At 41.7% G+C, this 14,957-nt stretch overlaps 1 protein-coding gene across 5 annotated transcripts in view; it reads left to right on the top strand.

The window, feature by feature from the left end:
- The window catches only part of ARHGAP28 (Rho GTPase activating protein 28), a 355,870-nt gene that overhangs the window by 321,299 nt on the left and 19,614 nt on the right, over positions 1 to 14,957 (top strand). For all 5 annotated transcript variants that reach the window (XM_033934011.1, XM_033934012.1, XM_033934010.1 and 2 more), the window contains 3 exons: positions 1,407 to 1,569; positions 8,162 to 8,244; positions 13,871 to 14,068. In XM_033934011.1, the coding sequence (XP_033789902.1) occupies positions 1,407 to 1,569; positions 8,162 to 8,244; positions 13,871 to 14,068 (444 nt within the window). The remainder of the gene's footprint in view (positions 1 to 1,406; positions 1,570 to 8,161; positions 8,245 to 13,870; positions 14,069 to 14,957) is intronic.

A 14,957-nucleotide genomic window follows, 5' to 3' on the forward strand; every position in this document is an offset into this window, starting at 1 on the left:
GCTCTGGGTAAGAAGGGTCTGATGCAATACTAGTCAGAAGTTGCATTAGTGGAGTGAACTACAAGTATTTCTTGCTAAGGGACAAATGCAGGCTACGGTTGAAGTCTTTTGGAAGGCACAGTCTGGAGCCTATTTTGCTCTGTATTGCAGCTATATAGGCAGGGGTCTAACCCCCTACATTCCTATAAGAAGGTATTGGAACAGGGGTTCCCATATGTGGGTGTCAGTTTGAGGGAAGGGTCAGATTGGGAAGACCTGTCATTGATACAGTCAATGATTGGGGGTTGAAAGCAGCTGGGAGTGAGGAGCACTGCCACACAGGTCTATGTTTTCACAGGCGTAGGACTGGGGCTACCCGTGTCGGTAGCACGGAAGGCTCAGTCTATCAGCCCAGGCATGTAACTTGGTGTCATGTGGCATGTGTCTGCCCTGTGCAGTAAATGCAGGGCAGAGTTGGGGCACATCCTCTGCATTTGCTATGATGACTTTGCACGTTAATCTTTAACAAGTGGTAAGTGCAAAACTTTCCACACTTTAGAAAAAAGACTCCTATGTATACTAAGAACATGATTAGCAGCATATTCATCCCCAATCACCCCACAGTACCAATAGACAAAACTTCCAGTGGCATAGCGAAGCAGGTTAGTGCCCGGGGTGATGGAGCATGGCATCATCTCGCTGAGTGCCCCCCCCCCTACTCTTCCCCACCACATGGGGCCCCCTGCCCCCACATACTTATTGAAATGTTCACCCACATGAGCATCTTCCACCCGTTGCTCATGCCAGCTTCGGCTCCTTTCTGACATGACATGCTGGTCTCGTGACCAGGAAGTGACATCAGAAGGGAGCCAACACCATCACAAGCAGCAAGTGGAAGATGCTGCTCACTCCAGCAAACGTTTCTGCGGTGGAGCAGAGAGGAGGAAGGGCATTGTTGCCCTCTGCAAATACGGCGCCTGTGGAGGTTTTCCTCCCCCCTTGCTATACCACTGATAATTCCTGCTTACTTCTTAGAACAATTGCATTGGATTAAAGAAATGTAGAAAGTGTTTAACTACATTCCTGTAACACCCTCAAAATGGCTGGTTTTCAGTTTGGGCTAAAAGGAGCACAAAATGGTTACGTGCCACTGAAAATTTGTGGTTAGGTGATTTAACCAGCCATGAACTGTATCTGGCTGGTTAAATTGGCTTTGGATATCGATCCCTTCAGTTGTACTACTGCCAAATATTACTTCCATTGTTTTTGTCTGGATCACTGCAGTTTGTCTTAACAAGGCTTTGTCCTGAAGAGAAATGAATCCAACATTTGCCAACCCTGGGCTAATAAGTAAGGAGATCAATCATGAGGGATTCGCTCTGGGCAATGGGCACTGATGAAAGGCTGTCTGTTTCTTTGGTTTCCAGAATCTCCGTCAGGAACTTGATGCAAAATTCTATGAAGACACTTTTAATTGGGAGCAAGTGAGAAACAATGATGCAGCTGGCCTGCTCAAGATGTTTATCCGAGAACTCCCAAGCCCCTTCTTCCCTGTGGAGTACCTGCCTGCCTTTATCTCTCTAGTGGAAAGTATGTTGGTGAAATATTCATGATCTAACAGAGCGTAAACAATATTTTGCATCATAAACCTAAGAGGTCGTGGTCAGCATACTGGAATATGAATTTTATGTTCTGGTAGGCTAAGGTTAAGGATTGCCTGTTGTCCTCAGCACCATAAAATACGAAAATTCTGTGAGATATTATTTGTGTTTAATTTGCCAAGGGAAGAATGGCTTAGGGCTCCTTTTATCAAGCCGCGCTAGCGGGGTTAACGCGCATGACTTTTCATCACCCGCTAACCCCCGCGCTGGCCTAAAAACTACCGCCTGCTCAAGAGGAGGCGGTAGCGGCTAGCGCAGCCGGCGGTTTAACGCGCGCTATTACACGCGTTAAACCGCTAGCGCGGATTGATAAAAGGAGCCCTTAGTTGTTAAGACACTGGACTATGATTTAGAAGAATAACTGGGACATGAACGCAGGACTGCTTCCCGCCATTGACACTGTGACTTTGTACAGATCTTTTTTTTTTTTTTAGATATATTAACTACCTTTATGAAAAGATTCATAAAGGTAGTGCACAACAGGTGTAACTTGACACAGACAACTTACATTGTAGTAACAGCATCCTATATAATAAAACGCTAGCCGCGCATGCGCACTCAACTGTGTGCTTCTGTTTTCCCTGATCTGTGAGATGTAGGTCCGTGGCATTGCATGAGTGCGCATACGGGTTATTTTCAGTTCTCTTCATCGTCGTCTTCGCCCCTCCCCCCCCCCCAAATCCACGTTGAGCCTCCCACCTGATTTTCCCTTCTCGCAGTTTGGCCGGCTCCCTTAGTCCCTTGCCGCCGCCGCCACCCCCTTCCCTTCCCACGGTCGACAAACCTCTTGGCTCCAGAAGCGGCTGCAGCACTGTAAACACGCTGCTTTGCGGCCTCTACTGCCTTGATTTGCTCTTCCTTGTCCCTGATGACATCATCAGAGACGCGGCAGAGCAAATCGGGGCAGTACAGGCCGTGAAGCAGCATGTTTACAGTGCTGCAGCCGCTTCTGGAGCCAAGAGGTTTGTCGACCGTGGGAAGGGAAGGGGGTGGCGGCAGCGGTGGCGGCGGCGGCAAGGGACTAGGGGAGCTGGCCAGACCGCGGGGATGGCACGCATCTTCAAAAAAGTGTAGGCGGCAGACGAGTGAAGGAGTTTCAGCTCAGAGGAACGGCTGGAGGGTGCTGCAGGTGGCCCATTCAGGTAAACATTCTCACAGGAGGGGAAATGGGGCTGCTTTGGGGGAGGGGTGTGCTTGGAGGCAGACAGCTTTGCTTGGGGGGGGGAGACAGAAGGGGGGCCAAGGAGAGACAGTCAGGGAGGAACTGGAGGGGGAGAGGGAAAGGGGGCTGCTTTCTAGCACCCGTTAATGTAACGGGCTTAAACACTAGTAATAATAATAAATGACTGGATGTCAAAATAAGACACAATTAGAGCAGTTTGGCAAATTTGGAGCTAGGCAAATTAAATCATAGTAGTAGCAGTAATGTGATACAGCGCCTATAATTTATACATTAAAACAGCAGAATAGAACATGCATATAACAGAAATATGATACAATGTCAAGAGAATATAAAAGATACATCATAGTAGAACATTTATATAACATAAAAATAATAATCACAAATTCAGCACAATACAAATAATCTATGCCCGGTTATTCAGCACTGGGCCATACCCAGATACCAATGATGAATATTCGGCTATGAGGGAGTTATCTCGGTCCTGCTGATTATTCAGGGGTGGTACTCAGATAGTTACCCTGCTAACATAAAGCAGCCTTTTTCTGTCTTAAGCTAGCCAGGTACTGCTGCTGAATATTGGCGGTACTGGGAATACTCCCATCTCCAACAGGATTCCACCTGCGGACCACCCAAACTGTCTGGATAAGAACATAAGAATTGCTTTACTGGGACAGACTGAAGGTCCATCAAGCCTAGTATCCTGTTTCCAACAATGGCCAACCCAGGTCCCAAGTACCCAGCTAGATCCCAAGTAATAAAACAGATTTTATGCTGCTTAGCCTAGGAATAAGCAGTGGTTTTCCCCAAGCCATCTCAATAATGGCCTATGGACTTCTCTTTTAGGAAATTATCCAAACCTTTTTTAAATCCTGCTAAGCTAACTGATTTCACCACATTCTCCGGCAACAAATTCCAGATTAATTACTGTAATGTGAAAAAAATATTTTCTCCAATTTGTTTTAAATCTACTACAGTATTCTCCCGATATTTGCGGGGGTTCCGTTCCAGATCCTGACATGCAGCTCCTGATTGGTGAGGTCCAACTTTAGTACAGGAAGAGGCGGTTGGAGCATACCGCGAGTGATTTCCTTTATTCGCCAGTGCTCCAGCTGCCCTCTCCTGCTTCCCCTTCACGATCGGAAAATACCGCAAATGACCAGGACCACGGAACGTGAATTCGCGGGGGAACACTGTACTTAGTAGCTTCATCGCATGTCCCCTAGTCCTAGTATTTTTGGAAAGCGTGAACAAGCGATTCACATCTACCCTTTCCACTCCACTCGTTATTTTATAGACCTCTATCATATCGCCCCTGAGCTGAAGATCCCCAGCCACTTTAGCCTCTCCTCATAGGAAAGTCGTCCCATCCCTAGTGCCTAGATTTTCAGCAGCACTGTCGCAGAGAGTGGGAGTTGCAGGTAGCAGCCACTTCTATATAGTGTCTACCCAGAGTCATAGCTGGGGGACTGCAAGGAGAGCAGCTCCTCCCTCAAACAGATTTTGAATGAAATAGTACATATGTTCTTCAGCTTCACACCAGCATCTATTAAAAAATAAAAAAAAGATCCGCTGCCCCTGATATCAAAACATGACTACACTTCAATATCTAGCCCAAAATATCTTAATAGACAACGCATGAGGATATTCACACAGCATAGATAATAATGCTCACAATGTCAGTATATTATGATAAAACATCTTTGTAGGCAGTAGAGGGGCCAAGGACAGGTGGAGGGGCATTTTCAATAGGTTTAAATCCGAGTTTAGAAATTTTCGGAAGTGTGCCCAAAAATTCCGAAAATTTCTAAACTGTAAAGTGTGCCCAAAAATTTAATAGAGAAAATGGCCATTTTTGAAAGAACAAAATGTCTTATCTTTTTTTTTTTTTTTATAAAGAAAATGACCATTTCTAGATGTGTTTACCCTTAGGGCTCCTTTTATCAAGCCGCGCTAGCGGGGTTAGCGCATTGGACATTTCATCACACGCAAACCCCCGCGGCAAGCAAAAAACGAACTCCTGGTCAATGGAGGCGTTAGCGACTAGTGCGGTAGGTGGTTTAACGCGCGGTATTCCGCACATTAAACAACTACCCCGCCTTGATAAAAGGACCCCTTAGTGAGGGGCATTTTAGATATGACATCTAAGGGCTCCTTTCACTAAGCTGCTCTAGTGTTTTTTTGCATGCGCTGAGGATTAGCGCGCACTAAACCCACGCTACACGATAAATACTAATGCCAGCTCTATGGAGGCATTAGCGTGTAGTGCACACAGTAATATAGCGTGCGCTAAGCGTGCACTAAAACCGCTAGCGCATCTTAGTAAAAGAAGCCTTAAGTCTGAGTTTGGACATTTTAGGAAAGATGCCCAAAAATCCAGTAGAGAAAATGTCCATGTTCAAAACATCAAAATGTCTGTCGTCATTTTTTTTAATGACCTATCTAGATGTTTTGGCCTTAGTATATCTATCTTTTTTTTACCATTTTCAAATACAAAGAAGTCCAAATGAAAAACACACAAAAATCATCTATTGGGATGTCCACGCAACCTCCTGCATCTTTGGGGGGGAACAGAGGGATGGTTCACAGGGATTAAATCGCAGCGGACCAACGCGGTATTACCGACCCTGTTTAGTGCATCTAGCTCTATGTCTCTTCTCTCCATCTCTCTCCTATGCCTTTCTTCCATCCATCATTAATTCACACCTTTCACTTTTCTTCTTAAATGAAACAGGTTGAATATTTGTTTTTTGGTTTAAGTAAGTCCTGTATGCATATGCGACTTCTCCTGAGTATATTCAATTACTCTTGATGTAAGCCGCTATAAACCCATTTGAGGCTATGGCGGGTTATAAATACTATATGTAATGTAATGGAACTCATCCAGTTTTTGGTTCTCATCTATCTCTTATGCTTCTGTCATATCTTTCCTTTCTCCCATGCTCTACTTTTCAAAGCTGGCTTTCCCCCTCTTTTTCTTAAAGTCTCCCAACCTCATTTTCTTCTCTCCATGTGCCCTTCACTTCCTCCTTTCTCTCCTCTACCTTCCTTTATCTCTCATTTCCCTCTTCACTTACCTGTGCCCCTCCTTTTTCTCTCTTCTCCCTCCCTCCCTTTCCGTTTGTGCTTCTCATCTTCTCCGTTCTCCCTCTCCCTTCCTCTTTGTGTGTCTTTCCTATTCCCTTACACCCTCTTGGTTTTCTTTTCTTTCTCTCCTCTCTCTTCCCTCTGTCCCTCATGCATATTTCTTCCCTCCTCCGCTGTAATAGGATGTGCCAGAGAATGTAGTAAAAGCAGTTTGCTTAGTAGGGTTTTAAAAAGGTTTGGATAATTTCCTAAAAGAAAAATCCATAAGCCATTATTATGATGGATTTAGGAAAATCCATTTCTTATATCTAGGATAAGCATCTTAAAATTTACTCTGGGATCTTGTCATCTATATATATTATGGTTTGGCCACTGTTGAAAACTGGGCTTGATGGACTTTCGATCTGTCCTAATATGGCAATGCATATGTTCTTATGTAGCCTCAATTTCTCTCTCCCTTTCTCAATGCCTTTCTGACTTCAGCAGCTCACCGATTTGCAGTACAGAACATGATTAAAGACCAGGACCAAATCTAATAGATGCTGGCACTGTCATCTTGAAATAGGGACACTGTTCTATTGTCCTTTGATACTCAATTTTTGGAAGTCGATATGGGGACATATTAATAACATACTGGAATCATCGATTCCAGTAACCTATGATGTAGTCATCTGTGGGACACTATTGCATACTAAACCCCCATTGGACCGGTCTTAATGCCGGCTTTTCATTATTATGACTGGGATTGCCTTGCAAATGGTTACTCACAATTGGAAAAATTGGGATCGGCTAGGTTTTACCTTTTGGTGGGCGAATTTATGTTTATGTTACAAGTATGAGAAAATGAACACTGACATGTTGGGGCATAATAACGACTTTTGTTACTTCGGTATACTTGTCTTTTACCTTTAATTTCCTTTAGATTTATACACACATCCAGGGAAGGGGGGCTTATCTCTTTTATTTTATTCCTTAATTGAATATACTGGAAGGGAGGGTGGGGCAATTCATTTTGAATTGTTATTGATTGATTGTAAGTGCTGATTCTGATTATTAATGTATGTATAATTTTCTGCACTTTGCATTAGCCTTGAAAATTTAATAAAGGTAAAAAAAAAAATAAAAAAAGACCAGGACCAAAAGAATCATTGGTGCTGGAAATCGGCCAAAGTTACAGGAGTTATCGCTAAAAGCGGTGCCCCACCCCACCTCATTTCCTTAAGTTTTCAATCAGAGCATATAAATGAGGTAGAGGAAGGGCTTCTGGGGACATAGGACAGCTGCCTTCCACCCCCTCTCTTAATAGTTGAAATGTGGAGGGGGCAGAGCAGTTACTGCGATCTCCTGATTTTTAATACTGGTTAAAAATAGGTTTCATTAAAAATTTTGCTGAAGTACGAGATGGCCCGTTGAATGCGGGAGACTTGACAACTCTGTAGTGAAGCTTTGTGCTTGTGTGTGGCTCGGGTTCTGTGTTTTTCCCTAATAAGGGCATGCAGAAAGCTTAATCTTTACTGTGGAATGTCTTTTCTTATGAAACTGTGGTCTTTCTCATTACATTTGTCTTGATTTTTAAAGGGTAATATTTTATTGGCATCCCAGTAAAAATAACCAGGCAAATTTCTCAATACTTTATAATTGAGGCGACCACACATGACAATTAAATATAAACACAGTGCATAAACAATCTTAAATAAATAAACATGCATCTATGGTTTAATTTTAAATTTTAGTTTCTGGCCCATCTGTTTACTGTTTGGAAGAAGATTGTGCAATCAAAAAATTTAGCAGTTGCTCTCTGATTTTATTTGTTTAGTGGTTCTCAACCCGGTTGAGTTTTCATTATATCCCCAATGAATATTCAATAACATAGAAACATAGAAATAGACGGCAGATAAGGGCCACGGCCCATCTAGTCTGCCCACCTTAATGACCCACCCCTACCTTTCTCTGTGAAGTTCGATAAGTTCGATTTGCATGCAAACTGATCCTTTGCATATTCATTGTGGATTTACTGAAAATCTAAATTGTTGGGTGTGTCCTGTAGATTTGGGTTGAAGACCAGTGCTGTTGAGCATCTCGTAAATTCCTTTGTTGAACAGTCATTGCTGGTTTCTGGACTTCAATGCCTTTTGCTTTGTTTACTTTAACTAAAGACCTTTACGGGTCTTCATAATAGATAGCCAGCAACACTCAAAGAAAAAATGTTGCCTTTCTCATCTTGCAATTGTTAATGACTCTATGATTTCCTTAGAAATCTCCAAGATCAAATTGCAGTTACAAGCTCTGCATCTACTAATCATGTTGCTGCCTGATGCCAATAGGGATATTGCTAAGGTAAGTACTGTCAAATACCGAACCACCAGTCATATGTTCAACTTCTTTAGCCAAGAAAGGTTTTACGTGTAACATAGTCTAAGGCAGTGCATCGCAAACTGTGTGCCGTGGCACACCAGTGTGCCTCCTGAGATTTCAGGTGTGCCGCGACACACTGGGGTGGAGGAGAGGCGCCGGTGCCAGCTGATTGCCTACAGGACGTGCCACTCGCCATGAGAGGCACATCCTGTAGGCAATCAGCTGGCCACAGTGCTTCTCCTTCTCCAGCCCTTTTCATTGCTGGCACCATACACACACACACACTGCCGGCGGAGGGCCCATTTGAAGGGTTGTACATTTCTGAAAATTTCTTATGTTACTAGTGAGTACATCTTGTTTGTTTGTGAACGCATTCAAATTCACATGCACATGAAGCGAAACAGTTTATAAAACTTTTCACGGTGCGTGCATAACACATTAATCCTTTTTGCTATTTTGATCCATGTTACCAAAGAGTACTTCTTAATTAAAATAATATGTGACCAAAGAGTTATGTTGGTTAGAGTAAAATGTTTTTAATTCAGCAATGGCTCTTTTCAAATCTTGTAAACGTTTATGTTTTCATATTTAGGAATTTTTGTATATATGTTTTTATGTGATTTATTTATAGACTCCTGAAGCAGGCCGTTTGGCCGAAACATGTACGTGTCAAGTCCCTTTTGATGTAATAAAGTACTTTAACATCCTTAGGTTGTCTTAACTGTCTTTCTTTGAGAAGGTGGTTTCGTCTGTATTCATGTATTTGTGTGCCAAACCTTGGACATGCTGCAGAGATGTGCACACAAATTAATTGGCTGATGAGTTAATTAATGTCAATAGTTGGGTGATAACTACCCAATTATTAACTATTGGCACCCATTAAAATTCACATGTAGATCTGGCTGTACGCTATTTTATAAGGCACTAGCTGATGCCCCGGCGTTGCACGGGTATTTAATTATAGCAATAACACTGTAAATGGATTCAAATAAAGATACTTTATAGTGGTGAATGAAATTATTTTTTTACAGCTAAATAAAAAGTACAATATTCAAATTATAATGTGAAATATTTGACAAAATGAATACAATACAACTAACGCAAAACGTGATTATAAACAACATTTTTAGTTTCACCTCCTGGAGCAAGAACATATAAATTATTGGGTGAACCCACCCTTGAGCAAGCAACATAGAGTTGTGGGCCGCGAGACCCCCAGAACATATCACCCCAGGTAGTGAGGGATCTGCATACCAAGTTTCGTCCAAATCGGTCAAGCCGTTTTTGAATTACTGTGAGAATGGCAGCTGTTTACATTTTTTCCATTGACATGAATGGGTGAAATCTGATTTTCTGTTTGTAGCTCCGCCCACGTGTGCAGGTGGGCCGCGAGACCCCCAGAACATATCATCCCAGGTAGTGAGGGATCTGCATACCAAGTTTCGTTCAAATCGGTCAAGCCGTTTTTGTGTGATCGCGGCACATACACACACACATACATACCTCCGATTTTATATATATATAGATGGTGCCTAACTCTACTAGAGTGTAACTCAAAAGGGAGTATGGCCATGTGCGTGACAGGGATGTTCTGAAAAGATGAGCGTGTAGTTACAGAATACTGCCTTAGTGTGCCTAATGTGGGCACCGGCGTTTATACCAGATTGATTTTAACAGGTGTAAGTCTGCCACCTAAATGTAGGTACAGGAATCAGTGCTAAGCATGATTCTATAAAAGGGTTCATAGACAACCCCGCGAAAGACAAAGGCGCACGCCGACAACTGAGCGCAAGACGGAGGCGCGTGCCGAAGAAAATTACAGTTTTTAGGGGATCCGACAGGGGGTTTTGTTGGGGAGCCCTCCCAGTTTACTTAATAGAGATCGCGCCGGCGTTATGGGGGGTTTGGGGGGTTGTAACCCCCCACATTTTACTGTAAACTTAACTTTTTCCCTAAAAACAGCCCCCCAAACCCCCCACAATGCGGCGCAATCTCTATTAAGTAAAGTGGGGGGGGGTTCCCCCCACACACACACCCCCGTCGGAGCCCTAAAAACAGTAGTTTTCTGCGGCACGCGCCCTCTGCGCTGTGCTCAATTGTCTGGGCGCGCCTTTGTCCCGGCGCGCTTTTGACCTGACATCCTATAAAAAAGCATGCCTTTTATAGAATTACACGTAGCGCCAGTTTTTTCCTATGTCAAATTTTGTGCCATTTATATCATTCTCCCCAGGGGCCAGATTCTATAAATGGCATCTAACCACGCCTAAGTTTTCATTGTCAGTCCACACAGTTGTCAATCAACCACTAGGCATCCTTTATAGCAGTGTTTCTCAACTCGGTCCTGGAGTACCCCCTTGCCAGTCAGGTTTTCAGGATATCCACAATGACTATGCATGAAAGAAATTTGCATATAATGGAGGCAGTGTATGCAAATCAAGTTTATTCATATTCATTGCGGATATCCTGAAAACCCGACTGGCAAGGGGGTACTCCAGGACCGAATTAAGAAGCACTGCTTTATAGAATCACACCTAGTGATGCCTAAGCAGACTTAGGGGTCTTTTTACTAAAGTGCGGTAGCTGATTTAGCATGCGCTAAACACTAACGCGTCCATAGGATATAATGGACGCGTTAGCGTTTAGCGCGTTCTAAATTGGCTACCGCACCTTAGTAAAAAGACCCTTTAGGTGTTGCTAGTAGTCCTTGAGGTAGTCGCCAATATATTAGTACAGATTTTACTTGGTCTAATTTACCAGCACTTATCTGTGAGACCTAGCAATGTCTAAGTCTACCACACCTATTTTCTGCCCCAAACATGACTACTTTGTAGGGTACCTCAAATTAGGGGCATTAAAGGGTGTCTCAACTCATGCATTGCTAGGCATTGTGCGGAATTCCATACACAACTTTTTTTTTTTTTTAAATAAATATTTTTATTATTTTCAAACATACACTTCCAATACGTACAATACAATAATAACAATAACACATACATTATTACAACTTAATGAGGACTATGGGCTCCTTTACGAACCTAAAATTAAACAAAAATTAAACAGAATAAAATAAAAATACTCATAAGCTCCATGCATAACTTTTAATTGACTTTTAAATAAAAAAAAATAAAAAAAGATCAGTGGTGTGGTCAATTACCACATAAATTAAGCTTATTAAATCAATTTGGGTTCTGCACATAATTTAGTTAAGTGTTGCATCCGCATTTAGGACACCCAGTGGTGCCTAGTCTAGGCACCATTTATCGAATCTGGCCCTCAGTGCTCAACACACTTTTGTAAAAAGGTCATATGGTGTCTTAACAGTTCTCAAAATGTTTATTGGGGGATTCTTCTGCCTTAGAGAAATTCAGTCATCAAAATTATGATAGTGGAGAAAAAAAGCTTCATTAGCAAACAAAAGAGGGTTTATCCTTCCCGCTGTTCTACCTTGGATCCTTCCTTGCTCTGCCTTCCGTGGGTGAAGATGGTGAAGACAAGGCGGATGTGATGCGATTGGACCAGAATGAAACCTGGATCTATAAACAGACTGGAATTTTTAACATATTTTACTCCATTTTCTTTGGTTTGTTTAATTTCTCCTCTCTGTTTTACTTCCTTTACTTTTGTTTCTTTTAATTTCTGCTTGATATTGTATTTATATTTATTTTGTTAGATTTACTACTCTACCTAAGTTACTTCATTCTTCTTCTTCTGGGTTCCTTGTTGACAATGTTTTAAGTTTCCCTGGGGGTCTTCTCCCTTCGTTCCTCTTTTCTATTTATCTTTATCTAATTAATGGTTTTCTCTAAGGCATTTTAGTTAGATTTTGAGCTCATTTGAGACAGTGAGGTTAGCTACAATACACGTAAAATAGATTTAGCACTGTGAATGTAACTCATTCTAAGCTCTTAGGGGAGGATGGGATATAAATCTAAATAAATACACAGTGGTACTTTGATTTGCGAGCATAATTCGTTCCAGAAGCATGCTTGTAATCCAAAGCACTCGTATATCAAAGCGAATTTCCCCATAGGAAATAATGGAAACTCAGACGATTCATTCCACAACCCAAAAACTTTAATACAAAATACTATATGTACTTGTATTGCAAGACCTCGCTCATTTAGAACAGTCACTACAGTACTGCAGCATCAGAGAGAGAAGAACCATCGAATCAGTTGTGATGATGTGACGCGTGTATACTGTATGTACTAGTATTGCAAGACATTGCTTGTATATCAAGTTAAAATTTAATAAAATGTTTTGCTTGTCTTGCAAAACACTTTCAAACCAAGTTACTGTACTTGCAATCCAAGGTTTTACTGTATTACCAAAAGGTAAGCAAGACTGTCTCTTCATATCATCGGCATAAAATACTCCACTGTTGTACAGACTGTTGCTTTCTCTAAATGCAAATGTACGCCAAGGTTTTGAGTATTTCTCCTGACGTAGCTGGGGGGTCCGGCGAAACAAGGCACTATGTTGGGATTAAATGGAGTGACATTGGAATTATTGGTGAATTTAAGCTGCTATGATTGGAGCCAGGAATGAAGGAGATGAATGAGAAGTCCGGCATCACCAGATAAGTTCGTCGGGATTTTGTTTTCGCATTTAGAGAAAGCAGCAGTCTGTACAACAGTGGAGGTTTTTTTTTTTAATGTCAACAATATGAAGAGACAGTCTTGCTTATCTTTCGGTAAGATACTGTTGTTTGTTTATGAGGCAATTTTTCTCCACTAAGTGATTGATTTTCTCTAAGGCCGAATAATCCTCCGATAAACATTTTGAAAACAGGTGTTTATGAGTTCCAGTAGATTTTTTTTTTTTGGGGGGGGGGTTCTCCTCATTTTGATTTGTATCTTAGTTCACCATACAGTAATTCCTAAGTTAAACAGCTCATAGTAACATAGTAGATAACAGCAGATAAAGACCCGAATGGTCCATCCAGTCTGCCCAACCTTATTCAATTTAAATTTAAATATTTTTTTTCTTAGCTATTTCTGGACAAGAATCCAAAGCTCTACCCAGTACTGTGCTTGGGTTCCAACTGCCGAAATCTCCGTTAAAACCTACTCCAGCCCATCTACACCCTCCAAGCCACTGAAGCCCTCCCCAGCCCATCCCCCACCAAACGGCCATACACAAACACAGACCGTGCATGAAAATGGGAGTGGAGAATGAATGGGGACAGCCTGGCAGTTAACACTGTGACTGTTACCATGCGTTAAGTGTTGATGCGGTAGATAACGAACAGCAGTTTAAGGCCATCTCAAGAAGTGCATCACACATATCTGTTGTGTAGTTTACTTATGATGGCAACTTTTTCAATCTGTATTATTAGCATGGTAGCCCTCCCCAAAATTCTGGGAGCATTCATTTTGGCAATTACTGTACAGTAACTGCAGATCTTAGTGCACCTTAGCAAATAATCCTCATAAAAATGTTTTCTTAAAAAGCAGAATTATTTTCAAAACAAATTCTGCCTCAAATGCGAAAAGTGTCCATTTATCTCGTCTCTAGATTTTGAAATAATTTATAAAGATTGACTCTTACATTAGCAAAGCACTAACTGTGACAGCTGTTGACTGTGATTGTTTTTGAATTTCCCTAGGCCTTGCTACAGTTCCTAAAAAAGGTAGTTGCAAATGAAGAGAAGAACAAGATGAGCCTTTGGAACGTGTCTATGATAATCGCTCCGAACCTGTTCATCTGCAAAGGGAAGAGCGCAAACCAGGCAGAGATGAAGGCAGCTGTTTCCACGGCGCACATAGTGCGGCTTCTAATACGGTACCAGGACATCCTGTGGACGGTGAGTCCTTCCAACCATATTACATTACATTACATTAGTGACGTTTACTCTGCCATTACCCTGCGGTTCTAGACGGATTACATAAGAGGTTATCTGGACATTTCCAGGAGCGTTACAAAGTAGAGCAGATTATTTCAGGGGAGATTGTGTCTGGTAGCACTATAGAAATAATTAATAGTAATAGTAGTAGTAGATCTGGACATTTTCAGGGTCATTAAAAGATAGATAATTTAATTAGAAAGTTATAGGATGTGGAGAAGATAGAAATGATCCGTGCAGTATTAGTTTGTCTTGATAAATTTCTTGAATAGCAGAGCTCTACCATGCACAACTTAAAGTGTATGATGCGTTGGTTTTGTGTTTGTTTATTTGTTGTTCTTGTTTTTTTTTGTCTAGCTGCCATTCTGCAATGAACTCAAAATGGAGAACAATAAACAAATGTCATTAAATAACAATAATTTATACTACTTGGGATTTTTCTCTAAATATGCAGCATTCGTATTTATACCACAAAAATGTAATGCTGTTGTGCAATAAGCTGTTTTTTGACATATTTATTTTTTCTTTTTCTTTTAAATATTTTCTTTTAAATAAACTTATCTGTGCTAAAACAAATAAATAAATGAAAACAAATATAAGTCACTAAGAGCTCCTTTTACTAAGGTGCGCTAGTGTTTTTAGCGCACGCAGAAGATTAGCGCACGCTAACCCTGTGCTATGCAGCTAGAACTAACGCCAGCTCAATGCTGGCGTTAGTGTCTAGCGCGTGTGGCATTGCAGCACACGCTATTCCGCCCTAATGCCCTAATGCAGCTTAGTAAAAGGAGCCCTAAATTTCAGGTGCCTATCGAAGGCTTAGGGAGGAGCCTAGGACTGCCTATGCTCTCCT

The sequence above is a fragment of the Geotrypetes seraphini genome, chromosome 2, assembly GCF_902459505.1.
Source record: "Geotrypetes seraphini chromosome 2, aGeoSer1.1, whole genome shotgun sequence".
Taxonomy (NCBI): domain Eukaryota; kingdom Metazoa; phylum Chordata; class Amphibia; order Gymnophiona; family Dermophiidae; genus Geotrypetes; species Geotrypetes seraphini.